We start from the raw sequence: 26,697 nt of genomic DNA, 5'->3' as shown, positions 1-26,697 counted from the left end.
AGGCCTTGGTTAGTCAGTCTTGTCAGAAGAAGGGGAAGGATTAAAAGAAGGACGACAAATAAAAAAAGAATAAGGAAAAGAAGTCCACTTGTCACATTTGTGGCAAGATAGGTCACCGGAAGAAGGATTGTCCCGACAAGGAGAAAAAGGAAAAGGAGAAGAAGGAGAAATCTTCAAAGGAGGTGGTTGAAAGTTGCATTCCTCCACTTGGAGGAGGTTGAGGCATTGACCTTGAAGGCCTTTGATATTGCGTTGATGACCCAATCCACTTAGGAATGGATTGTTGACAGTGGTGCTTCACGGCATATGACTCCATCTTTAGTAGGTGTTGATAATTTGTGGCCTTTGCAAGGCTAGATTTTGATTGGTGATAGTTCTTCTATCCCTATTCAAGGACGGGGTAACATACATCTTATTCTAGATGAGAGAGGTGGTGTCCATACATCCGAGGTGCTTTATGTGCCAGCCTTGGGATACCATCTACTTTCAGTGCACAAGATTTGTGCCCTCAGTCTTTTGGTCGAGTTTAATGCAGATTCTTTTCAGATTCTTGGTCGTGGATCAACACAGGTCCTTGCTTTAGGTTATGAGGAGAACGAGTTCTATAAATTGTGGTCTTCTTCTGCCTTGACTTCTCTTTTTCTTACCTCTCAAACACAGTCCGAGCTTTGGCATGCTCGGTTTGGCCACCTTAACTATGATTACCTTCGGAAGGTATCTAAGGGCCAGCTTGTTCTAGGTTTGCCGGATATTGTGGTGAGCCAGTAGCCTTGTGTATCCTACATCCATGGGAAGCAAACTCGTAATGCTATTCCTAGCTCTGCTTCAAGGCGGTCTTTAGTACCCTTGGAGCTTGTCTTAACCAATCTTTGTGGACCGATGCGGATGGAGTTTTTTAGAGGGAGCTTGTATTTGTGCTAATTGTGGATGATTATAGCAGGATGACATAGGCTTATTTCTTAAAGCTGAAGTCGGAGGCTTTCTCTAACTTTACGGATTGGTTACTCTTTGAGGAGAACTGATCAGGTTGGAAATTGAAGACTTTACGATTGGATAAGGGTGGATAATTTGTTTGTGGTAAGCATGCTCATTTTTGTGGAGATCGTGGTATTCATCAGGAGTTTGCCAACACAAACATCCCTTAGGAGAATGGCATATTGGAGCAGAAGAATCGCAATGTGATTGAGATGGCCGGTACCATGATGGAGCATCGGCAGACACCTCAATGTCTATGGGTTGAGGTTGTGGCTAATGCAGTTCACATTCTTAATTGATTCCCTACTTCTGTTGTTGTTGGTATGACCCCTTATGAGGTGTACTTTGGGTCAAAGCTAGATGTTTCTTATTTCAGGGTTTTTGGGTGTGATGCCTATGTTCACATCCCGAAAACACAGTGTGACAAATTTGAAGCGGCTTTGAAAAGACAGGTGTTAATGGTCTATACGAGCCGTGATGTTCGGTTCGTAGAAGTTCTAGCCTTAGAGGGGATTGGGGAACACCCTGTTCTCGGAGATCTCGATGATAGCTGGGCGCCAACGAATGTTCCTTTGGAGCCTGTGCCTCTTTCGGACTCTTCTTCTAATGAGGAGCTTAGTTCTCAGCCACCGGACTCACCAATTGTGCCCTTGCAGTTAGTGGACCTTCCAAAAACTTTAGCAAATAGTGAACGACAAGGTGAGATTCGACCTCCTGCTCGTTGGGCTCGTGACACTCTTGTGTTGTAGGGATTAAGGGGGTCCTTGAGGAGTGGTAGCCACAAGATGGCCTGTGGTGTTCTCGGAGGAACCGAACACACCCCACTGAGTTTGTGCACAGTTATTACTGTTTGATGACTCATGCCATGCAGGATCGGAAGTCCACCTTCATGAAGGAGGCTTTACAGCATGATCATTGGCAGAGAGCGATGGAGTAAGAGCTGGAGTCAATTGAGAGGAATGGCACTTGGTCCCTTATTTTGGAGCCTCCTCATAAGAAGATCATTGGAGTCAAATGGGTCTTCAAGTCCAAGTACAACATTGATGGCATGTTGGACAAGCACAAGGTTTGCCTTGTTGCTAAAGGTTTTGCACAGTGCCCAGGCATTGATTTCCATGATACTTTTGCCCCTACAACTTAGATAGCTACTATTCGCATAGTTCTTTCCTTGGCTAGCCATAGGAGTTGGTTGGTCTATCAATTGGATGCGAAGTTTGCCTTCTTGAATGGGGAGTTGAAGGAGGAGATATATGGGCTTCTCGGCTTTGGTTCTTTTGATGGTAAGGTGTGTAGGTTGAGGAAGGCTCCCTATGGCCTTAAGTAGGCTATATGTGCTTGTAATGAGAAGATTGACTTGTTCCTGGCTTGTTTACATCTCAGGTGGAGGTCGTGTGTTGTTTGTGCTTTATGTGGACCACTTGATTGTGATAGGTGACCATGCCAGGATGGTCAAGTAGATGAAGGCAACGCTTCATGAGAAGTTTGAGATGACGGATATGGGACTTGTTCATTTTTTTTTCGATCATGAGATCTATTAGACTCCGAGAGGAATCTTTATTTTCCAGCAACGGTATATATAGGAGCTCTTGACTACGTGTGAGATGAGTGAACCCTAGATGGTGCATTGTACATTGCTCAGAGGATTTTGTGGTTCCTAGGGGGGACCCCTGATCTTGGGATCTATTATCCAACAAGTACAAGTGATGTAGACTTGGTATTTATAGGATGGAGTGATTCAAATTGGACCGGTAACGTGGATCATTGGAGGACCACGACAGGTTATTGCTTCACCTTGGGTTTCGGTGTTGTTTCATGGAGCAACAAGAAGCAATCCACGGTTGCCCTATCTTTGACTGAGGCGAAGCATTGGGCGGTGTCTTCTACTACATGTAAGACAGTGTGGCTTCGCAGGCTCTTGGAGGAGCTTGGTTGCCCATAGACAGGTCCTATTGTTCTTTAGTGTGACAATGAGAGTTGCATTGCCTTGGCCAAGAACCGTGTGTTTCATGTTGGGACGAAGCACATTGAGATCCAGTACCATTTCATTTGGGAGAAGATTTTGAATGAGACTATTGCCTTGGTCTACCGCAACACAGAGGACGATCTTGTAGACTTGTTTATGAAGGGGCTTCCTTAGGCTTTACTTTCATAGCACTCCAGATCCCTTAGCCTTCTGCCTTGTCCAGGATCAGAGAGGGGGGTTAAAGATTGACATTCCTTGGACAGGCAGCTCTAGTTCTGAGCAGTTTTCTGCAGTTGTACCAGGCAGGCCACATGGTAGACAGTTCGTATAGCTGACATCAGCAGGTGGCAGGCAATATAGGTGCCACGTGGCACAGGACAGGTTGGACAGTTTACTGCAGGTCAGTCAGACGCAGGTTGGGACAGCTGTTGTACAGTTGGCTGCAGCCGACCTGCATTATTTATTGCGTTTTTTGTTGGCTATTTATTGGCCCCAGTCTCAACACACATTCTCAGTTCTGACCTTAGGGTTTCCAAGCTGCTGATTGTGGAGATTGCCCTTGGGGTTCATGGAGTGTGAGATCTTCAGGGTGGAGATATACGCAAACATATTCTTTGCACCCATGTACACATTTGCATCCTTATACAGCATTCTTCACTGCAGATTTTCTGCGTTTCAGTGTCTCTCTCTCTCTCTCTCTCTCTCTCTCTCTCTCTCTCTCTCTCTCTCGCTCAATTCACTCTTTGTCTTGGTCATATGCTTCCGCACTACTTCACTTTGACACACTAAACAAATTTGCATCAACGACCCTCATCAAATTCAGAGGCATGCATGAGGCATCCCTATGTTGCTATGCAAATCCTAATCCTTGCTGGAAATACTGAGAGTAACAAATCAGCAATCCACAACATATCGGGTTCAAATCCAAGGCTGAAGTCTCAAATTTCCTTCACCAAATGGTACAAACATCAAGCATATGTGAGAGAGAAGAGGCAATTGAGAGAGAATTCTGCAATTCAGACCTCAAATAGTGAGCAACATCCATATCTTTCCCAAAAACATGTTAAAATTGGGTCATAAAAAGAGTGACCAACATCCATATCCATATCCTCAAATAGTGTCATAGTGCAGCGAATGTGGATGCATATGGCCAGATTGAAAGAAAGAAGTAACCAAGGAGAGAGAGAGAGAGAGAGAGAGAGAGAGAGCCCTCGTGTCTCTTTTAATCATGTAATCTTGTACTTTTTTTTTCGTAATTAATACAATTACCTTTTACGAAGAGAGAGAGAGAGAGAGAGGAGAATGCTGAAGATTGTAGAGTATGAATGATGAATATTGAAGGCAAATATATACAATGGACTATCGGAATCACCAGCTGGAGCTCTCTCTCAACCTGTAGAAAACTGAAGTGTATGTGGCCCTAGGCAGACTAGCCATAAATAGGCTGTCATAAATGCATAAAATATATCAGGTCAGCCAGTAAAAAACTGGTCGACAAGTGTTGCACTGGCTGACTGCTCATAAAATAATAAAATAATAAAATAAGTGCAGTGATCAGCTGCTTGGCACATGGCACAGATTGTCTGCTTAGTCTAGCTTGCCTAGCCTGCTTGGAAACATGAAACTGCTGGTGATTGCATATATTACTGCTTGACCTACTCTTGATCACGATGCAGTTGCGTAAGTTGCCCTGACGTGGGATGAGCGAATCTCTAACAACCCCTCTCAGATCTCGGATGTGGCATAAGGCTAAGGGATCTGGAATGATGATGAAGAATGGCCTAAGAAAGTGCCTTGGTAAAAAAATTAGTTACATTATCCTCTTTGTTGCAGTACTCCATATCAATGGTTCCATCCAAAATCTTCTCACAAATGTAGTGATACTAGATCTCTATATGCTTGTCCTAGCATGGAAAATAGGATTCCGTGCCAAGGCAATGCAACTCTCATTGGCGCACAAAAGTGTAGTAGCTCTTGCCTATGAACAACCAAGCTTCTCTAACCACCTTGGAAGCCAATTGGTCTCACAAGTGGTAGAACAAGCTCAGCACTTAGCCTTTATAGATGAAAGTGCAACTGTAGGCTGTTTCTTGCTGCTCCAATAAATTGCATTTGTACTTAGAAGAAAGTAGTAGCCTATAGTTGATCTCTTGTGATCAACATCTCTAGCCTAGTTTGAGTTCGTCTAGCCTCATAACACCAAAATTGAATCATTTGCACTTGCTAGATAAAATAGGCCAAGGTTGGGAGTCCGCCTCAGGAACCGTAGTATTCGTAAGGGAGCCTGGCAATGCACCTTCGTAGGTTCATTAATAATGCTAGCAAGCAGACCAACTACAAAACACAAATCAATTTGAGTATTCAAAATCCAAATCAGTGACCTAATCAACTGTCTATAGCAAGAAGCAGCCATCAATGGGGAATTTGTATGAGCCATAGACTTCTAATTCGGATCCATGGGAGTGGAAATGGCTCGATACTCTTGCATCTCAAACTTCTCATGGAGTGTTGCTGAGTATGATTGATCTTTTGGGCATGGTCACATGTCAAGATGAGATTGTCCACATAAAGCACATGCATTGCATCCTCTCCAGTTGATGTATGGATGTATGAATTTGGGTTGGATGTGGATTTGCAATAACCTAACTTGACTCCAAGGAATGAGTCTATCTCCTCATTCCAGGCATAGGGAGCTTGTTTGAGACCATATAGGGCCTTTTTTTAACTTGTATACCTCACCTTCTAAGAAAGAAAAGCAAAAAAGTCGTTGAATATAGATCTTCTCCTTTAAGTCACCGTTCAAGAATGTGGATTTGATATCCAACTGATAAACTGGCCATGTCCCATAGTTGGCAAGGGAAAGTATTGTTCAAATTGTGGGCATATAAGCTCTGGGTGCAAAAATATTATCAAAGTCAACACTTGGCCGCCATGCAAAAACCTTGGCAACGAACCATGCCTTGTGCTTGTCGAGTGTGCAGCCATATCTCGTGAGCATTGGTCAGATGCTCTATATGGGCTATTACAATTGGTATGCATGAGAGAAATAGGCATTTAGCTTGTCCCAGTGTGTTGCTATCGTTGCCAACTCCGCTTTCTTTAAAGAAGAAAGATTGGTAAGATCTTGGCCCATGACTCTCAATGGTCTCTGTCACAAGCTTCACCAAATCATAAGTGTCACCGGACGTGAAATTTTGAGATGCTTTAATCTTGCTGTGATAATATTTGATAAAGTTACTAATCAAATATGCAAGGTTGTTTAGCACATGTGATGCACATGTCGGTTATTTCATGGTTACGGGCTCATGGATCTGGGGGGATGCAGTGGGTGTCAAAGGCAAAAGTTGTGATAAGTTTTGCCAATTGGGTTTTGGTGGTTAGTTTTGGTGTCAGTTTTGACCCTAGGACAATTGTTTGGTCAATAAGTGCCAGTGGTGACACTAGGGACCAACATTAATTAGTTAACGCTAGTCTAAGGGTCAACAAAGGTTGGGGATCACTCTAGGTTGCAAATGGCCTAACCAATTTAAATATGTATGGGCTCATTTAATTTTGGGTAGGTGTAGAAGGGTTGGAATTAATTTTCAAAAGTATTTAATTCAGAAAGTTAATTTAATGGCTGGATAATGCTGAAAAATGGGTTTAGAAGGCGGCATGCCACTTGGCAAAACTATCCATGCAAATTGAGAAAACGTTTTTTGGGGCTGGTCTTAGACATTCAAGAGTTTTTTTCAGCTTGTGGGAGAGAGAGAGGAAGCTGTTGGTTTGATTTTCCTATAGTGGGTGACCTTTTGGAGGGTGGGACAGCATCACCCAATCAGTTGGGGTTAGATGACAGTAGTTCGGAAGCCTATAGGCTATAAGAGCTAGTGACAATAGCAGATGGCTGGCGACAACAATTTTTGGCATCTCTTGCAGTAGATAGCATTCAATGCAGGTTGGAACAGGCAACAAACAAACGTTAAGGTTTTCCCACAAAGAAATTCAAAAATTTCTCTCTGATATTCTCTCATCTATTCTAGCCCATTCTCAGGAGATCTTAGCTTGTCTCAGCCATTTGGAGCAGATCTCAACTAGATTTGGTGGACAATAGGATGATTTTTGCTGTGAATCATAAACTTTTGCAGAAATTAGGGTTTAGTAGCCACCTCAAGACTTGTACAAACAGGAGAAGGCATCGTACATTGGAATCAGCACTTGCAATTTGTTATATTGTCAGGGATTTCAGATGCTTAGCCATCCATTCTAAATTTGGGGCAGCATTTGGTTAGTTGGGATCTAGTTAGAGCAAGTCTTGGGTGAAAATCAAGGGATAAATTACCCAATTTGTTTGCTCATGGTTGGAATAGCAAAGGGCTTTTGGATTAGCTAAGGATATTGTGGAATCTCAGCTTGTAATCAATCCATTGGCAATTGAAGTTAAAGAAATACTAAAAGGGGCACTAGTTTTGGAGCCAATAAGGTATTCAATGTCCAAGATTATTAAGGTAAATTGTGCATTTCAAGTTATGTTTATTTGCTGATTGTTGTAATTAAGTGCTTGATTAGAGAATTATCACCCTATCCAAAAAGGGAGGTTGGTTTTATTGTTCCTTTGTTGGGATACCACTCAATTCCTTCATTTGTTGGGCCTGAAACACTTGATTGCAAGGCAAAGCTGTGCTAGTGTTAATTTTTGCTCTTAGTTGAGAAATTACAGCAATGTATCTTCATATAGTGAGATGGAATCAAGTAGTGATGATGCCTTAGAGTATGGACACTCACATAGGAAAGAAGGAAATGCAATGCTTGATCTTGGACAAGGCTCAAACCATGGACAACAAGGTGAAAATCTTGCTATGGGGCAAGATGCAGGGCCTTTAAGGCATGATGAGGCTGATGACCAGCAAAGTGAAGAGGAATTTGATGACCAGTTCAAGAATCGAATGAGGACAACAGCAAATGTCTTTGTTGAATTGGCAAAGGATCGTGAGTCACCTGATTTTTGAATGCTTTCAAGAAGGACAGCAAGGGCAAGAAGAAGAAGTCATCTTTTACACCTTTAGGACAACAATGCGCATTGAAGGTAATGCCAAAGCCTTCACTTGAAGCTCCCAAAGATGCTAATAAAGCAAAACAGTTGGTATCTATAGGTAAGGAATGCAAACACAAGGTCATGATGGAAGTATCAATCCAATGGATTTTGGACAATTGGGCATGCATGCTATAATAGGGTAGCCAGGATACTTTGGTGGTAGCACGATTTTTCATGCTATGGTTGGAGAGGGACCGCATATGGGAATGTATAGCATGAATCCCTATGGTATGCAATAGCTAATGCATGGTGTGCAAGGCCCAATGTATTCAGGTATGGCTAGAAATGTGCAAAACCCTATGTATGGCAGCATTGGCTTGATGCTTAGGGCACAAAGTAGCATGTTTGGTAATGCATTTGCACCCGTGAATGCTTATGGGGCTCAAGGAATGAGTGTTGGTCATGCAAATGCTTCGTTTGGTGTTGGTTTTGATGTAAATTCAGCAAATGCATCCTTTTTGTAGCAGCTAGTGTATAACAACTTGACACCCAAAGGGGCAGCAAAAGACTATGATGAGGGTGGAGAAGTAGTGAAGTTTGAGTTCTTTAGTGGCCTACAAGATAGGCTGGAAGCTTTGACTTTCATTCAATAGTTTGATGCTACAGCCTATTAGTGAGGAACTTCACAGAGTCCTCAAAGATTTAAAAGGCAGCTACTTTCTTGAAGGGGAATGCATTGTAGTAGTGGTCCACTCTTTTGATGCAAGGTAGAGCATTGTCGGCATGGACACAATTCAAGCAATTATTTGCATGGAATGAATTGGTTGGCAAGTACCTTTGAGGTGGACATCCTGATAGCTTGGAATAAGTTGAATGCTAAGGAATGCAAAAAGTTGGAGCAATACAATAAGAAGTTTTGGCATGCATTGTTGTCTGTTACTTTTTATCCCCCCATATCCTTTCATGAGCAAGTTAAACAATATGTTTGTGGGTTGCCTAAAGGAATCAAGGATTTTTGCATTATATCCACCATCTCTAACATGTCTTATAGTTCATAGAGACTAGCGCTATAGCAGATGCTTTGTTGTGTGGAAAGGATTGGAGTTTCCTAGAGAGTGGGTGGGGCAGAAGCTAAATAAAAAGTTTTTTAAGGTTGAGAAAAGGGGAAAATCTGAAATTCAGTTTGAAAAGAGGGAAAAACAGCAAAGAAAGGGCTTGGAAACCTTGGTATAGTGTATGGAATTGATGGCTGTAAATAGATGTTTTATTTGCGAATAGGAGGGTCACATTGTAGAGGACTGTCCCAATAGGCAACAAGTTGGAAAATTAGAAAATCAAGGAGATTCAAATGAAAAGAAGCCCAAAATAGCAATGGATTACCAGTGATGAGCCCAATGATGATGCTAATGCTTTCTTTGATGACATGATTGTCTATTCAAAGAATGAGGTAGAGCATAGAAAATGTTTGGACATCGTGTTCAATGAACTGTGTAAGCATAGGTTGGTTATCAATGATAAGAAAAGTAAATTCTTTTTGTATGAGATTTACTTCTTGGAGTATATTGTATTGGTTGATTGTATTCGCATGGATCTTGCAAGGGTTGAGGCAATATGATCATGTCCACCTTTGAGAAATGTATGTAAGATCCGCAACTTCTTGGGTTTGTGTATTTCATTTGCATGCTTTGCAGAAGAAGAATCTGCCATTTAGCTAGACAGTGGTGGAAATTTCACAGTTTGAAAAATTGAGATAAAAGATGACTTCAAATCGTGTGCTTATGTTGTGTGATCTAAGAAAGTCATTGGTGGTTTAGTGTGATGCATGTGTTAAGAACATTGGGGCACTTTTTATGTAGGATGGCCGAGTTATGGCTTGTGAGAGCTGAATGCTCCATAATGTAGTGAAAGATTTGTAGGTCTTTGAGAAAGAGCTCTTAGCTGTAATTCATGAACTTTCTACATGGAAACATTATTTGTTGGGGGCTGATTTTACAGTGCAGATAGACAATTATATTTTGAGGTACTTTGTCATGAGGACATGTATTTTTAAAACCTCACTTAACATGTGGATTAATTTTTAATCACATGATTAAGTAAAGGTTGTACATGTGAGGTGCAATTGGGGTTAGAGTAAATTTACGAGACCAAGACTCCAGGAAATCACGGGACGTCAAAGGAAAAAGTTGCTATAAGTTATGCTACACAGGTACTTTGTGGTATCTGGTACGAGTTGTTGGTCTAGTTCATTCTTTTGGTCATAATTGTCAATTGGTGACACTAGAGAAGTGACGTTTAATGGTACCTAATGTCAATGTGATGGTCAAAGATGGCGCAAAGACACTCGGAAATGGAAGTTGTACTAAGCCTTCCTCTATTCAAATTGTCACCAAAAGAATAAAGAATAAAGTGACGGTGACGAGTCCTCGCCACCTGCAGTGTGCAGTGACGGATACTATCAGTGTAGTAATACACGGGCGGGTAGGAAGAGGTACTTTTACCCCCAATAATTTGCCCCTTGATTCGAGCACTTAATTGGCCTTCACCCACTTCTAGGGTTGTCTCCATATGTAGTACGAACTGATCCGTACGGTACGGTATGGTACGATACATATCCATACGATGTAGTACGAAAAAATGAGTACTTTTTTACCACTCCTTTAAGTCTACATCTTTTTTTTTTTTTCATTTATTAAAAAATTTCTCCCCCAAGCCTCTCTCTCTCTCTCTCTCTCTCAAGCTTCTCACACCATCTTTTTCTCTCAAGCTTTTTCTTCTCTCTCTCTCTCTCGTTGACTTCATAGACAATGGAAATGCCCCAAATTCAATGGCTATGTAGTTCTCCACCTGAATTTAGCTGAAATTCACCTTGCTTTCAATTTCTAGCACGCTTTCCTAGGCTGCTACTCAAGCCTAATTTTTGCTGTGACTTAGGGTTTACATCAGAGAAATCTGCAATTTCTCTGCCTCTAAGGATCCAAATGCTGAGATCTTCGGAGCAAGGTTGTGAAATGGCTGGGAGATGAGAAAGCTGTAGAGAGAGAAAATTCAGAGTTTTGTCACAAAGAATGACTGAAAATCAGTCAAATGCAGCTGTTGCCCTTCCACAATAGCTTGTAGATGCAAAGAACTGAAGAAAATCAATCATTTACTGCTGCTCCCCTGTTTCAACAGCCTGTAGATGCTGTCTCCTGTTGTTGATTGGTGTTCTCCTGCCCCTAGCTGCCTCAAAAAGGTCCTCCAATGGCTACAAATCAGACCAATAGTATCTCCTTCCTCTCTCTTGCAAGCTGAATACACTAAAACTGCCTCTCTCCAACCTCTACAGAGGTTTTTCAGTCTTGCATGGGCATTTTTGACAAGTGGCAACCTTCCCAAATTGTGTTTCCAGCATTATCAATAATTAAATATCGATTTTGAATCTTTAAATACTAAAAATTAATCTAATAAATATTTCAATTTGGGTCTTCTTTCCGGTAGCTATAGCTAACTCTCCCGAGCTCCCGTCACTCCCCGGCTTCCCGAGCACCTATCTGACCCATTTGGGGACCCTCAGGGCATTTCTTTAGAGATATTGGAGCTCTCTTTTGTTGTTTTACTTCAGTCCATAGGCTTTGCGAAGCAAGGCAGCCATATCCTCTTGCTTCTTGTGATGCCTACTCTCTACCGGTGACTTTTCCTTTCAAGAGGGAACTCCTGGGGGTCCTTGACTACTCCCCCAACCTTGCCTTGACCTTGCCCAGCCCTTCCACAGGCCCCAGATCAATTTAGGCTAGCTTGAAGATCTGCAAAAATTCATTTTTTACTTAAGCCCTCCCTTGGCACTCATTGGCAACTTGAAAACACTTCATTTGGAACTTGGGAATACCCCCTTGATGCTCGACATTGGTGGTTATCATTGGCATTGATTTGTGGACTGATTTACCTCAGTCCAAGACAGTTTCCACACTCCATAGATAGCCACAAACAGTGTTACATCACACTTTATGTTTATGCTTGGTTGGCATTGACATTGGTTGCTCGGTTGGTCCCGAATGTACCCCGAATGCTAGGGACATGTATGCCTATGATGTGAGATACTTTTGGGGCTGAATTTACTCAGCCACTAACTGTTTTACACAGTTCACAGGCAGCCGAAAACAGGGCAGCCCTCTGTCATTACACTCTATGCTCATGCTACATAGTCATTTGATGCTCGATTATATCTGGTTGGTGCCTTTATATATGGGAAAGTATGCCTATGGTTTGTCTATGATTTTGAGCTTGGATTGAGCCACTGTTTGCTCAGTTTTGGACGTTTATTTGCTGCTGGAATATTCAGGGCTGAAGCTCTTTTGCTTATGTTTGGATATGCCTATTGGATTCGGGCGTTGTCTTAGATGTATACATTGATGTAGTGACACTTGAGGATCGACATAGAGTTTGGATTTGCTCTCGAATCATTGGTTGAGCTTGAGCTCCCTTCGCAAAGCATTGGGATCTTCATCTCTTACGTACTTATGGTATGTACTTTGCTTATGTCTGTCCGGTCTTGACATGCTTGGCCTATGCCACTACTATATACCTGTTACATTGTTTGGAGTTGGATACTATTGAGCCTTGCTTTGGCTTGACATTTGATTGCTCGAAGCTTACTTTGGCTATTTATCGGCTTGTCAAAGTTATAGTGGATGTACTTGATGTCTATGGATGCTATGTCCGGATGCTACACGGCCTATATGCTCATGAGGTCTTATTGATGCTTGATCTTGGATCTTCTGGTACCGGTGCTCTTATATGCCCTTGTTGAGCTTCTTTACTTGATATTTACAGCTTTTGTGCCAGTGGGAGCGTCTTGATATGCTTGATAGGTGGTTTATGCTACTTGAGCATTCGGATACTTGAGACTGGGATCTTCACTTGGATGTTGCATAGTTGATATGCCGTGGTCCTCATAGATGTACTTGGGTTGATTTAGGCTTTGCACTCCCTGAGCATACACCTTTGTGTCAGGTCTTGCTAGTGTTGTGTACACTTTGCCCTATTACATAGGGGGTGTGCCGACTTACTGACGGATTCATTTGACATGCTTGGGTATTTGCTTGATATCCGTATGACTGTCACATCCTGATTTATGCCCGCTTGATGCTGGCTACGCTTTGACAGTCAATGGTTGACTTGATGTATTCATTTTGTCTATAGTTTGCTCTCATTGTACTTGGCTGTAATTTATTACAGCAAGCAATTATGCATGGACTGACATGGAATTTTCATACTAAATCATTCTAATTTTATGTATTTTTGATGGTACTTGGTGGGCAACATAATTAGCTATCAGTTCATGGTCATTTTGCCTTGGTTTTGGTGGTATTTTGGCTATTTACAGTAGAAAACAGCAAGCAATTTTGAACTGTTTGTACCATTTTGGACTGCAGTATGATATATTTTTCCACTGACAGTGCTATCTTCAACATCACTAAGCTTGATGGTACGAATTATGCCTATTGGAAGAGCCAAGTTTGGCAGGTATTGGTGCAGAAATCTCAGATCAAGCCACTAAGGATGCATGGCGAGCAGCCTGACACTGACTGATGATGAATAGAATGAGCTTGATGAGTTATGCAAGTCCATCCTCATCTTGTTTCTTATTGAACATGTGTATTACAATGCGGTTGAGGAAGCACAGAGTGCTTGGCAGCTTTGGGATAAAATTAAGAACCTCTATGACAAGAAAAGTCCATCCCACATGTATCTCTTTGGCATGCCCGTTTGGGCCATATGTCCTTGAAGGGAATAAAAATGCTTTTTGGTTTGCAGTACTTGTCAAAAGATGACGTACCAGCGAGACAGTAGGGTTTGCGGGGAGGAATACGGAGTGAACTCGGCAAACATGGAGAAGAGAAGAGAAGAGAGAAGAAACTCTGATGAATGGAATGAGGAAGTTTTGAATCATGGAGTGAATGTGATACAAGGGAACAAGGGTGCCGTAGCATAAGTAAAATGATGAAGACAGCCACGAACCACGAACCCCAATATCGTCGTGAAGGGGTGTGAGGGTAGTGAAGAGGCTGGAGAGAAGAGGTGACGGACTGAATGAATCAGCCGTGAGGAATGAATGAGAGAGTGGCCTATAAATAGGCATAGTCAGTCTAGGATGGCGCCTCTTTTTGGGGTTGCAAACCCTAAACGCAAAACGCAGAAACACAAAAACGCAAATTGCGGGTGAAGGGTTTCTCAACACCCTCTCTTAGGCCCAAAAAGGGGAACAAGAGAAGAGTGAGGTGGAGATGCAATGCGACATGCTGAAGAATGCATGCAACAGGTGTCACTTGGACAGTGTCTCTTGTGGGAAAATTGTTCACTTGCCCAAGTATCCTAGTACAAAGATGAGGAAAACATGCAATGCATAGGAGGAATGTTAGACTTTGTGTGGTGTGGAGAACCATAAGAATATGCCCGTACTCGATCTCAGGAGGTGGCTCCAAGCTGACCAAGTGACCAAGGAAAGAAGATGTAGAGGATCCCTAAGATCCAAGATTTCCACCGGAAAGGAAACCTGCAGTAAAGACCAGTAGACAGAGTGAACTAGAGAATCCGAAACACAACCTTGGGAGAGAAGCCACTAGCTCCGTGTATCCATGTTGGAAGGAATACGCAGGCCTCGTCACCAAGTCGCGGCTGAACCTCTGAGGTCCCGATCTAAGTGGTACCTGAAGATCCTGGGTATCTGTAGAAGAGATGACTGGTCGAATACAGCCACCCCAAGAAAGTAGAGGATGGGTGAGGAACGTCATGTGGAATAGGGTTCCCCTCTGAGGTGGGAAGTGGAGGGGCCCCCATTGAAGTCAAAGAAGAAGTAGATGTCCCCTCTGAGGGCAAAGAAATAACATCCCCCTCTGAAGTAGATAGGGAATCCAGAAGCTCATGGATCACGGACTCCGAAATGTCTGATGACGAAGGAAGTACCGCCGGTCGTACCGAAGAAGGTATCTGGGGTGCTGAAGAGCTCCCAGAGGTAGTCTCTCAAACCTGAGTAGTTGAGGGCGGGGAAGGGTAGGGCTCGGAATGAGCAAGAGGTGTGCAACCGTCGCTGTCTCTCAGTGGAGCAGACTGGGTAGCCGAAGAAGAGGAAGGAGTCGAGCAGCCATTGTCTCTCGAAGGAGCAAACTGACAAGGAGACTGCATCAAATAATCACTGTCTCTCGATGGAGTAGATTGCAGATCCGTAGGTCGTGGAAGCCACTGTACTTGAAAATAAGTGGAAGAAGACTATCGTTGGCATTGCGATGATCTCCAGGAGGTCGTAGCGCCAATCGATCCTCCATGTGCTCAAAAGGACTTAGTGCGCATCAGATGCGTCTTATTGCCTTGAGCATAGTACTCTAATAGCCGATGTAGAATGATCTCTGTGGCCTAGAAAGGAGAGGTGGCACAAGGAGTGCCTGGTGGAAGACGTATATACTCCGGGGGGTGGGGAGCAAAGGTTGAAGTTGGCAAGCATTGGTGGTGTGTCCGGTGATGCCACAGCAAGAACACCCAGTAGTCTGGTCATCTGTTGGTAAACAAGCCATGGATACCAGTGTGCCTTGCGGAAGAAGGAAGAGGTCAGGCACCACGAACCACGAACCGCGATGTCCGTCTCAAGGGGTGTGAGGACAGTGTAAAGCACAAACCGCAATGTCTGCCTCAAGGGGTGGAATGGTAGTGGAAGGGCTAGAAGTGAGCTGCCAATGGGAGGAGGATGTGACCAGCAGTAAGAGATTGAATCAGTAGAAAAAGGCAGGTGAGGAGAGAGAAAGAGTTAAAAACGCAGGCAGCAGGTGAGAGAAAGACTAAAAACACAGGCAAGATAGTTTGCAGGAGAGAGAAAGACTAAAAACGCAGGAAAGACAGCCTGCAAGAGAGAGAAAGACTAAAAACACAAGCATGACAGCCAGTAGGAGAGAAAGACAAAAAACGCAGGTAGCAGGAGAGAGAAAGACTAATAATGCAGGCAGGGCAGCATGCAAGAGAGACTAAAAATGCAGGAAAAAACAGCAGCAGCAGTCAATATGCTGAAATCAGATTCGAACAGTGTGTGATAGGTTGGAGACAGGCGCCAAACTGTTGTAGACAGTAATGGTCAACTTGGATTGCAATGTTCTCTGCGTTTGGGGTGTGGGCAGCAAGCTGAAATACTTGAAATCTGCAAAAACGAGATTGTTTTCTGAATGGAGAGTGATCAGCAACAGCTGTTCTATTGTAAACAGCTGCAAACTGCAGGTGGAAGGTTGGAAACAAACGCCAGACTGTAGATAACAGCAAGGGACAGTTGAGATTGCGATGTCCTTCTCAAAAGGGGTGTGGGCAGCAAACTGAAAACACTTGAAACCTGCAAAAACGAGATTTTGATGTAGCAGAAGAAGAGGAGAAGTGAAAGCCGAACCCCCCACCGGTCTTTGCCTTCACTGGAGTGGAGGATCTTTGCTGCTAGGTGAGCAGATCCAGCTCTGATACCATGTCAAAAGATGACATACCAGCGAGACAGTAGGGTTTGCGGGGAGGAATACGGAGTGAACTCGGCAAAAATGGAGAAGAGAAGAGAAGAGAGAAAAAACTCTGATGAATGGATGAGGAAGTTGTGAATCATGGAGTGAATGTGATACAAGGGAATAAGGGTGCCGTAGCACAAGGAGGATGATGAAGACAGCCACGAACCACGAACCGCAATGTCCTCGTGAAGACGTATGAGGGTAGTGGAGAGATTGGAGAGAAGAGGTGACGGACTGAATGAATCAGTCGTGAGGAATGAATGAGAGAGTGGCCTATAAATAGGCATAGTCAGTCTAGGATAGCGCTCCTTTTTGGGGTTGCAAGCCCTAAATGCAAAACGCAGAAATGCAAAAACGCAAATTGCAGGTGAAGGGTTTCTCAACAGTACTTACTGCCCCTTGACTATGCATGTTTTGATTTACTTGAGCATTGTCTTTATGGCAAAAAGACTAGGAATACACATAAGAAGTATGGTAGGACATGCATGAGTGAGCCGCTGGCATTGGTACATTCATATGTCTGTGGCTGTGTTTGCGGCCCCATGCCTTGTCAGTCTATGGGTGGTGTAAAGTTTTTTCTGACGTTCATTGACGATTTTTTGCATAAAGTTTGGGCTTACCCCATTAAGCTTAAGTCAGATGTCTTGGTTGTGTTTCAGAGATGGCTTGTATTGGTTGAGAATCAGAGTGGGCATAGGTTGAAATGCCTTAGGAATGACAATGGGGGAGAATACATGTCACGTGCCTTTGAGTAATTATGTGATGAGAGGGGTGTTAAGCGTGAGTTGACTATCCCCTATATCCCACCCCAGAATGGTTTGGCTGAGTGGATGAATAGAGCCATCCAGAGCGTGTACGCAGTATGCTTAGCCATGCAGGCCTACCATAGAGCTTTTGGGTTGAGGCAGTCAATACAACTATGCATGTTATCAATAGATCACCTTTCAGTGGTTTGGATTTCTAGGTTGCAGAGGAGGTATGGACTGGGAAACCTCCGTCTCATGCGCATCTACGTGTCTTTGAATGTGAGGCATTCTGCCGTGTGACCAAGGACAAGCGGACTAAGTTGGATCCTAAGAGTGCTAAATGCATTTTCGTTGGCTATGGAGATGTAGGCGAGTTGGGTTACCGCCTCTGGGATCCGCAGGCGCGGATAGTCATCCGCAGCCATGATGTAGTCCTCCATAAAGACAAGATGCATAGGCAGCCTGAGAAGGTGGTAAGATACATAGGATTATATTCCAGGAAGAACCACGTGCTCCTATACAGCTAGTTGGACAGTCTGCAGCAGCAATTGGTACACATGGCTAGGGTGTTGGACAGGATGCTAGATATGCAACAGAGTCTGCAGTGAGATAGTCTACTAGAGCTAGACGTCCATCTGATAGATTTGAGCCCTCAATGTATTATGTCTTGGTTACAAATGTAGGAGAGCCTCTCATCTATGATGAGGCTATACGCAGGGGTGATAGTTACTCTTGGGAGAGGGCTATGTAGTCTAAGATGGACTTCCTGCATAAGAATATGACTTGGAATTTGGTTGCATTGCCTAACGGCAAGAAGACTCTACCATGCAAATGGGTGTGCAAGTTGAAAAGTATCCCTGGACATCCCAAGCCGGATTATAAGACAAGACTTATTGCTAAGGGTTTTAAACAAGAGCATGGAGTTAACTTTGATGAAATCTTTTCTCCTATGGTCAAGATGACCACCCTACGCTTGGTTTTGGGCTTAGTCGCGGAGTTTGACTTGGACATGTATCAGATGGATGTCAAGATTGCATTCTTGCATGGGAATTTACATGATGAGATTTACATGGAGTAGCCTAAGGGCTTTGCAGAACCTGGCAGGGAGTATCTAGTGTGCAAGTTAAAGAAAAGTTTTTATGGCTTGAAGCAGACACCTAGGGAGTGGTATCATAAGTTTGATGCCTTTATGCAGTCATAGGGCTACAGTAGGAGTGCTATGGATCTGTGTCTTTACACGAAGAAAGCTTGTGATGGCTCATTGCTTATTTTGGTACTTTATGTGGATCATATGCTGATAGCAGGGAAAGCTCATGATGAGCTGGATGCTTTTAAATCTCAGCTGAAAAAGAGCTTTGAGATGAAGGATTTGGGACAGGCCTCTTACATTCTTGGTATGTGCATTAAGCACGATAGGCATCAGGGAATACTCTACCTCTCATAGAGGGAGTACATTCATAAAGTCCTTGAGCGTTTTTGTATGCAGGATTGGTTGTCTATTACCTTTTTATGTGAAGGTCTCACAGGCCGATTGTTCGCAGAAAGATGAGCAGAGGGCTGAGATGGCCAAGATTCCTCATACATCAGCCGTGGGCAGTTTGATGTATGCCATGATAGCCACTTGCCCAGATATTACCTTTGCGGTTGGTGTTGTGGCACGCTATATGGCTACACTTGGCAAGAAACATTGGGATGGTGTGAAGGGTATCATGAGATACTTGAAAGGCACAGCAAATATATGTATTTGCCATGGCAGCTAGGATACAGGAGTTGTGGGGTACACAGACTCCGATTATGCAAGACATGCAGATAGTAGGAAGTCCACTTCTGGCTATGTATTCACCTATGCTGGAGGTGGTGTCTGTTGGATGTTCAGGGTTCAAAAGTGTATGGCTCTCTCTACCATTGAGGCCGAGTATGTTGCAGCCACTGAGACTTGCAAGGAGGCCATATGGTTGGCTTGTTTGGTTCATGACCTTGGGATTGATTCTATACTTATGCTGCATTCGAATTTTGTAAGTGCTATTTTGCTAGCCAAGAATCTAGTCTTCCATTCGAAGACGAAACGCATTGAGGTGAGGTATTACTTCATACGTGGGGGTTGTGGAGGACAAGTTTGTTGATGTTGCCAAGATCTCCACTGACGAAAATCCTGTAGATCTGCTTATGAAAAACCTCACTATTGAACGCTTTGCTTTCTCAGGAGATTGATGGACGTTGGATAAGATGATGTTTTTCCTCATCTTGTTATACATATGCACATTGTACTGTCTTTGCTTTTTCTTTTCACTCCTCATTGGGGTAGATTCGCCTTTAAGTGGGAGGTTGTTGGGGGTAAAGGCGACTTCGCCTAGCCGTCTGTGTATTACTATACTGACAGTACCTGCCACTGCACACTGCAAGTGGCGGGCATCCGTCACCGTCACTTTATTTTTTATTCTTTTAGTGATAGTTTGAATAAAGGAAGGCCCGGTCACACATTGTGATTGTTGGAGTTTCCATTTGGTCTTTCTCTTTTTTTTGCTCTTGCTCTCCCGCAATAACTCTTCCAAGCAAGCTTTGATCCTTCTCTCCTTTTACAAATTAGATGGAAGACTTGCTAGTCACTTTGAACAGTAAGGGGAGTTTGGATTGCAAAGGAGATCAGGAGAATCCCATTGTAAATCAACTTTTTCTTCAATAAAGCTAAAGAAATACCAAAAGGGATGCCAATTTTGGGGCCAATCGGGTGTACATTGTCCAAGATCAGTAGGTAAATTTATACTTTCAGATTTGCATTTATTGTTTGCTGCTGTAATTAAGTTGTAATCAGGGATTTACCACCCATCCACGGAAGAAAGACTGGTTACATACTTTGTGATACAAACAAAGTTGCCAGAGAAACATATGAGATGGGTAGATTTTCTCTCTATGTTTCATTTTTAAGTTATACATATTGATGGTAAAAAGAATGTTGTGGTTGATGCATTGCCATGCAAGCCACAAATTTCAGCCATTAGCATGATTTATCACACTAAGTTGGATGCCATGAAAAAGCAGTATGCTATTGATTCAGACTTTGCTAATTTTTATGATAAACTTTGCAATGGCCAGAGACATGAGCATTTTGTGCTTAGAGATGGATTTTTGATGATGGATGGACGACTGTGTGCCACAAAGTAGTTGAGGCCTAGAGTTATAACTGAAAGTCATGCTTCTTCGTATACAGGACACAAAGGTATCGATGCCATAGTCAAGGTAGTGGAGCATTTCTTTTATTGGCTAGCTTTGAGGCATGATGTAGAGCACTTTGTTAGGACATGCATCACTTGTCAGAAGGTAAAGCATGATAGGTAAAAGATCTTCGGCTTGTTGCAGCCGTTGCTTATTTCAAATAGGCGTTGATAGAGCATTGTGATAGACTTTATTTTTGAGCTTGCTAGGACACCTAATGATGGGATATAGACTATCGTTTGTAGGTTTTGCAAACAAGCCCATTTCATTCCGGTGAGAAAGAAAATAAAGGTTGATTATATGGCACACTTGTTTTTGCAGCAGATCTTTAAATATCATGGTATGCCGGACGTAAGTGATCGAGACTCTCGTATGACCAGTTTATTTTGGAAGGGTTTGTTTTAGAATAAAGGTACCATGTTGAAATTCTCATCATCATGCCATCCGCAGATAGATGGTTTGTCTGAGGAAGCAAATTCCACAATGTTGGATCTTTTGAGATGCTAGATTTCAAACTACAAGACATAATGGGAGCAATATTTGCCATTGGTTGATTTTGCTTACAACAAGATAGTGCATAGTTCCATTGGCAAAGCTTCATTTGAGGTGGTTTAGGGTGATAAGAAGGGATCACCTATCTTATAGACAAAGGATAAGATCTTTGAGGCTGATTGTTATGTGAAAAACTTGGATGTAGCCTATGCAAATACAAAGTATGCACTTCAAAGATCACAAGAAAAGCAAAAGAAGGTAGCTAATTGCCATAGACGTGCTTTGTAGTTTGCATAGGGTGATTATATATTGTTGTGTTTTGACAAGGTCTGTCAAGGGGATGTAAAATTTTGAGATGTTTTAATCTTGTTGATAACATTTGTTTAAGTTACTAATCAAATATGCAAGGTTGTTTAGCACATGTGATGCACAAGTTATTTCATGGTAACAAGCTAATGGACTCGGAGGATGCAGTGGGTGTCGAAGGTAAAAGTTGTGATAAGTTATGCCAATTGAATTTTGGTGGCGAATTGGTGTCAAGTTTGACCCTAGGACAGTTGTTTCGCCAATAAGTATCAGTGGTGACACTAGGGACTAGCATTTATTAAATTATTAATGTCAGTCTAAGGATCAACAAAGAATGGGGACCACTCTAGGTTGCAAATGGCCTATTCAATTTAATTATGGATGGACATACTTATGTTGGGCACAGTTAAAATGACTGAAATTAATTTTTAGAATTATTTAAATTTAAAAATTAATTTAATGGTTGGATAATGTTGAAAAATGGGCCTAGAAGGTTGCATGTCACTTGGCAAAAATGCCCATGCAAATTGAGAAAATGTTTTTTGTGTTTGTCTCAACCATGTAGGAGTTTTTTTCAACTTGCAGGAGAGAGAGAGGAAGTTGCTGGTTTGATTTTCTTGCAGTGGGTGACCTTTTGGAGGCTGCTACAACAACAACCAATTGGTCTAGGGCAGTTGACAACAATTTTAAAGCCTACAGTAGTTGGCAAGAGTAGCAAATGGTTGGTGACAGCAATTTTTGGTATCTCTTGCAGTAGATGACTGCATTTAATGTAGGTTGGAATAGACAGCAGACAGACTTTAGGGTTTCCTCACAAAGAAAGTCAGAATTTTCTCTCTTTGACATTTTCTCATCTATTCTAGCTCATTCTCAGTAGATCTCAGCTATCTTCAGCCATTTTGGGGTAGATCTTAGCTAGATTTGGTGGATAGTAAGAGGATTTCTACTGCAACCCGTAAATTTTTGCAAAAATTAGGGTTTAGTAGCCACCTTAAGACATGTGCCAATAGGAGAAGGCATCGTATATTGGAATCAACAGTTGCAATTTGTTATATTGTTAGGGATTTCAAATGCTTAGACGTCCATTGTAAATTTGGGTTAGCATTTGATCAGTTGGGTCCAATTAGAGCAAGTGTTGGGTAAAAATCAAGGGACAAATTGCCCAATTTGAGTGCTAATTGTTGTATCAGAAAATGACTTTTGGATTAGCCAAGGAAATTGTGGAATCTTAGCTTGTGCAATTGAAGTTAAAGAAATACCTAAAGGGGTGCTAGCTTTGGGGCCAATAGGGTGTTTTCAAGATTATTAAGGTAAATTGTGCATTTCAATTTATGTTTATTTGTTGATTGCTATAATTAAGTGCTTGATTAGGGAAATACCACCCTATTTGAGAAGGAACGCTGGTTTCAATAAGACTCTAGGATGGCAAGCATCATCGCTTGCCAAATGCGGCAGTTCTCCCCATCTAGCTTTTTATCTTATGGAAGAGCTGGTAACATCGAGACCTTCCATAATCTCCTCCACTTCAATTTCTGAAGATATGGCTCCTGTATAGCTTTCACAAAATAAAGGGTAGCAAACCCTTTGCCTTTGAAAAGGAAGCGTACCAGGGTTTCTCCTTCTTTGGAAATAAATCTTGAACAAAAACAACAAAATCACTTTGAAACCAACCTTCTTCCTTGGAATGGCAATTAAAAATTCATTGAATTGAAAATGCAAATGTTAACACTTAGTAATGGATATTAGACAATATATTGCCCTTAAAACTTGGCGCCCCTTGGAGTATTTCTTTAACTTGTATTGCAAGTGGATGGAGTACAATTGAGATTCTTCAATCTCCTTTAATAATCCAAGTGTCTCTTACTATCATAAATGACCAACAAGGCTTCAAATCGATTTACCCCTTGATTTGCTAGGGATTAGCCTTCACTTGTGCTCCTTGGGAAATAAATTAGCCCCTAGTTTAATGCTGATTGGTTGGCCTCTTGAATCCTCTTGAAATACACTAATTTCAGCTTTGAAAATTCAAGTCTAAAGCCTTCAAATGTGGGAACGCTTCCCAAGGTGGCTGTCAAACCCCAGTTTTTACTAATTAGGGTTTATAGTAGAGATTCGCCAAAGTCTCCACCTTCAATGGTTGAAGAAAGAGAGAGAGTGTTGTAGAGAGAGAAGATTTAGAGATTTGTCGCAAGAATTTGGGTGAAATTGAGTTGTTGACTTAGTTTTCAAGCCCTAAATGGATTCATCAACAGCAAAAGGAGCATTAGAGGCTGTAATTTTTAAGAGAGAGTACATCGACCATGATTATAGCTTGCCCTGGTCAGGGATGTGTAATCGCCTTTACCAAAATGGTCTCCAATGGTTGAGAAGTGGCCCCAAAAGTAGGCAACAACAGCCCGACCTCTCTTTCCAACAACTCCAAAATGCAAAAATGAGATGTCCTTCTCCCTTGAGCCCCAATTCAACTTTCCCAAACTTGTATGGGCAAGTTTTACTAAGTAGTAGCCTTCTAAATTGAATTTCGAGCATTATCCATCCCATTATGTAGATATTTGAAAATTAATTTAATAATTATTTTGTGCCCCAAAAATATCTAACTAGCCAACAATTAAATTGGCTAAGTGAATTTATCACCTAAGTGATCTTGAATACTCATTAGCTCCAAATCGATATTAATTAATTAATGAATGCCAATTCCCTAGTGTCACCATTGACATTGATGGCTAATTGAATGTTAAATGTTCTAGGCTAAGTTTTGACACTTGTTATCACCTAGTACTTGTCAGCACAACTGTTACAACTTTTGCCCTCGGCACCAACTGATATCTTAGGGTCGTGGATCCTGCATTGTGAAATAATTGCTCACATTTGAACACTTTTGTAGATTTGAATAACTTTTTTAATCAAATGCCAGGCAAAGCAATAAAATTTCACATCCTCGTGACACACACCAATTCCCTAGTGTCACCATCGACACTAATGGCTAATTGAATGTTAAATGTTTTAGGCCAAGTTTTGACACTCGTTACCACCTAGTACTTATGAGCATAATTGTTATAACTTTTGCCTTTGGCACCAGTTGATATCTTAGGGTTGTGGGTCCCACATTGTGAAATAATTGTTGTACACCTCACATGTGCAAGTCACATTTGAACATTTGTCTTTTTTAATCAAATGCTAAGCAAAGCAATAAAATTACACGTCCTCGCAACACACTTCGTTTCCCATGCGTCTCTGCTCATATTTAGCCTTGTATTGATGTGTAGCCCTCTTGCCTGCCCTCAAACGCTAAAAATGCAGCCTTGCTGTTGTGTTGAAACTTGTTCTTTAGATTTACCTACAATCAATCAACCTTTCAACACTACTCTTATACTATGTCAAGAGTGCAGTGAATGTGGAAGTGTATGACTGGACTAAAAGAAAGAAGCGAACATGGAGAGAGAGAGAGAGAGAGAGAGAGTGTGTGTGGAAAAGATTGTAGAGTATGAATGCTGAATACTAAAGGCCGATATATACAATGGGTTGTTGGAGTATCAACATCCGGAGCTCTCTCTCAACTTGCCAAAAACTGAAGTGTATGTGACCCCAAGTAGGCCAGCCATAAATGCACTAAATAAATCAGGCCGGCTAGTTGGCTGATAGGTACTGTAGTGGCCGACTGCTCATAAAATAATAAAATAAATGCAGCAATCAGCTGCCTGCCACGTGGCACAGCCTGTCCCCCCTGTCTAGCCTGACCAACCTGCCTAGAAACGTGCCCAAACTGCTCACGATTGCAGAAACTGCGGCCGACCTGCTCCTGATCATGATGCGATTGCATTAATTGCCCTAAATTGCCTTGTACATGCTTGTGCTTTTCCTTGAGATGGCCAAATCTCTAACAAAACCATCAAATTCCACGAGAATCTACCAAAAGGGTGTGCTACTTGTTCTTTCTATATATCTTAAAAGAAAAAAAAGAAAGAAAGAGATGGCCTGATTATGGTTTCCCCTTCCATTTACTTTCTTCTCCCCCTCCTTGTCTTAGGTACATACATAGAGCTCAAGAGTATGCTCAAGGAGAAGTCTATACATTATGACTTGCTGCATGCAACTAGTTTAGATTTCAATATGTAACAATAGAAAGAATATTATAGCTCTCTTTTCAATTCTACAACCATGATAAGTTGTAGCCACCTAGAATGACATCTCCAATCCCAAGAGATCTAGTACATGCGTAGTTTTCTGCTAAAAACCATTCTTAGTAAGATAGCAATGTCCCTGATTGCCAAAGCTAGGATTATCTATCATTGCGATGAATTCAACTTAACCTCACATGTGCACCTTGTGTGCACAGCTCAAGTGTCTAAAGAGCACTAAGTCCAAAACTCACATCCTTGTGACATTATTCTTTAATCCCAGCAAACTTTACACACACACACAGAGCTGTTCTTCTTACTTGCTTTCAGGTGCACAGTCAATGGAGATTTTCTGTTGGAAAAGCAGCAGTGGTTGCTTTCACTGTTATTCAACTCACCACTTCAGTATCTTCGGAAGATTTTTTGTTTGACTGGGCAGTGAAGCCAGCTGAGGCTGTGCTATATTCCCCTGATACAAAGGTGCCTCGAAGTGCAGAAGTTGCTTTGAGAAGAGCAATACCTGCTGTAAACTCAGCTGTAAGGAAAATACAGGTAAATGACATGCCTTTTTTGAAGAATGCAGGATGAAGGAAGAAAGCCTACTTACTGAATGCCTTGCCAACAGGACTCACTTGAAGACATATTTTATCTGCTTCGAATTCCTCAAAGAAAGCCTTATGGTACAATGGAAAGTGATGTCAAGAAAGCCTTGAAGGTGAGCTTTATTACTTTTTGGCCTTTTACTCTTCAATAGGGAATCAAGATTATGTCTGGAATTTTTGCCACAAGCTTTATTGGTTTATAAGGATCTTGCGAATGTAATGATTAGTGGTTGTGCATGTTTGTTTGTTTATCTAGACTTTAAAGAAGTGATACCTTGTTTTATCTATCAAGATTTTTTGTGACTTGGAAAAACACTATCTTGATGTGTCTTATGTAAGGATGTCAACTCAGTTAAGTGGCTGTGCGCCATTTGTGTCAAGCTCTCAAAATGCACAATTTGATGGTTTACACCTAAAAACACCCTTCATTCAACAGCATCATCTTTACATCCACTTTAAGGAAAAGAGTTTTTCAAGTCCGAACTTGGTGGCTGTGAAGCTCATCTGATGGGTACACTGGTTCTTGGCATCCAGTTAGACTGTTTTGCTTTATATCACTGGGGTTCATGACCAATGAAAAATCACTGAGCACCCTAAGACAATAGAACGTGGAAATATGTAGAGAGAGCTATGGTATCCTTGCAAAGATGCAATCAACTAACTAATGAAAAATCACCGAGCACCCTTTTGCACTAAGGAAAAAGGTCGAGCTGATAGAACTTACAAGAAGGATGTTTTTTATATTGTGCTATTTGCTGCTA

The 26,697-nt window shown here is 42.0% G+C and overlaps 1 protein-coding gene across 1 annotated transcript in view; it reads left to right on the top strand.

Annotated features, from left to right (window-relative positions):
* LOC148035558 (Cyclophilin-like peptidyl-prolyl cis-trans isomerase family protein) overlaps window positions 1-26,697 on the top strand; it is a 144,059-nt gene that overhangs the window by 26,710 nt on the left and 90,652 nt on the right. The window contains exons 2-3 of the mRNA XM_087677519.1: window positions 25,665-25,886; window positions 25,960-26,049. Of these exons, the coding sequence (XP_087533645.1) occupies window positions 25,665-25,886; window positions 25,960-26,049 (312 nt within the window). The remainder of the gene's footprint in view (window positions 1-25,664; window positions 25,887-25,959; window positions 26,050-26,697) is intronic.

Source organism: Lygodium microphyllum, chromosome 5, assembly GCF_053477565.2.
Source record: "Lygodium microphyllum isolate KBCC chromosome 5, Lygodium_microphyllum_v1.1.10, whole genome shotgun sequence".
In the NCBI taxonomy this organism is placed as follows: domain Eukaryota; kingdom Viridiplantae; phylum Streptophyta; class Polypodiopsida; order Schizaeales; family Lygodiaceae; genus Lygodium; species Lygodium microphyllum.
Note: the sequence above shows the minus strand (reverse complement) of the source record. Positions and strands in the feature narration are given on the sequence as shown.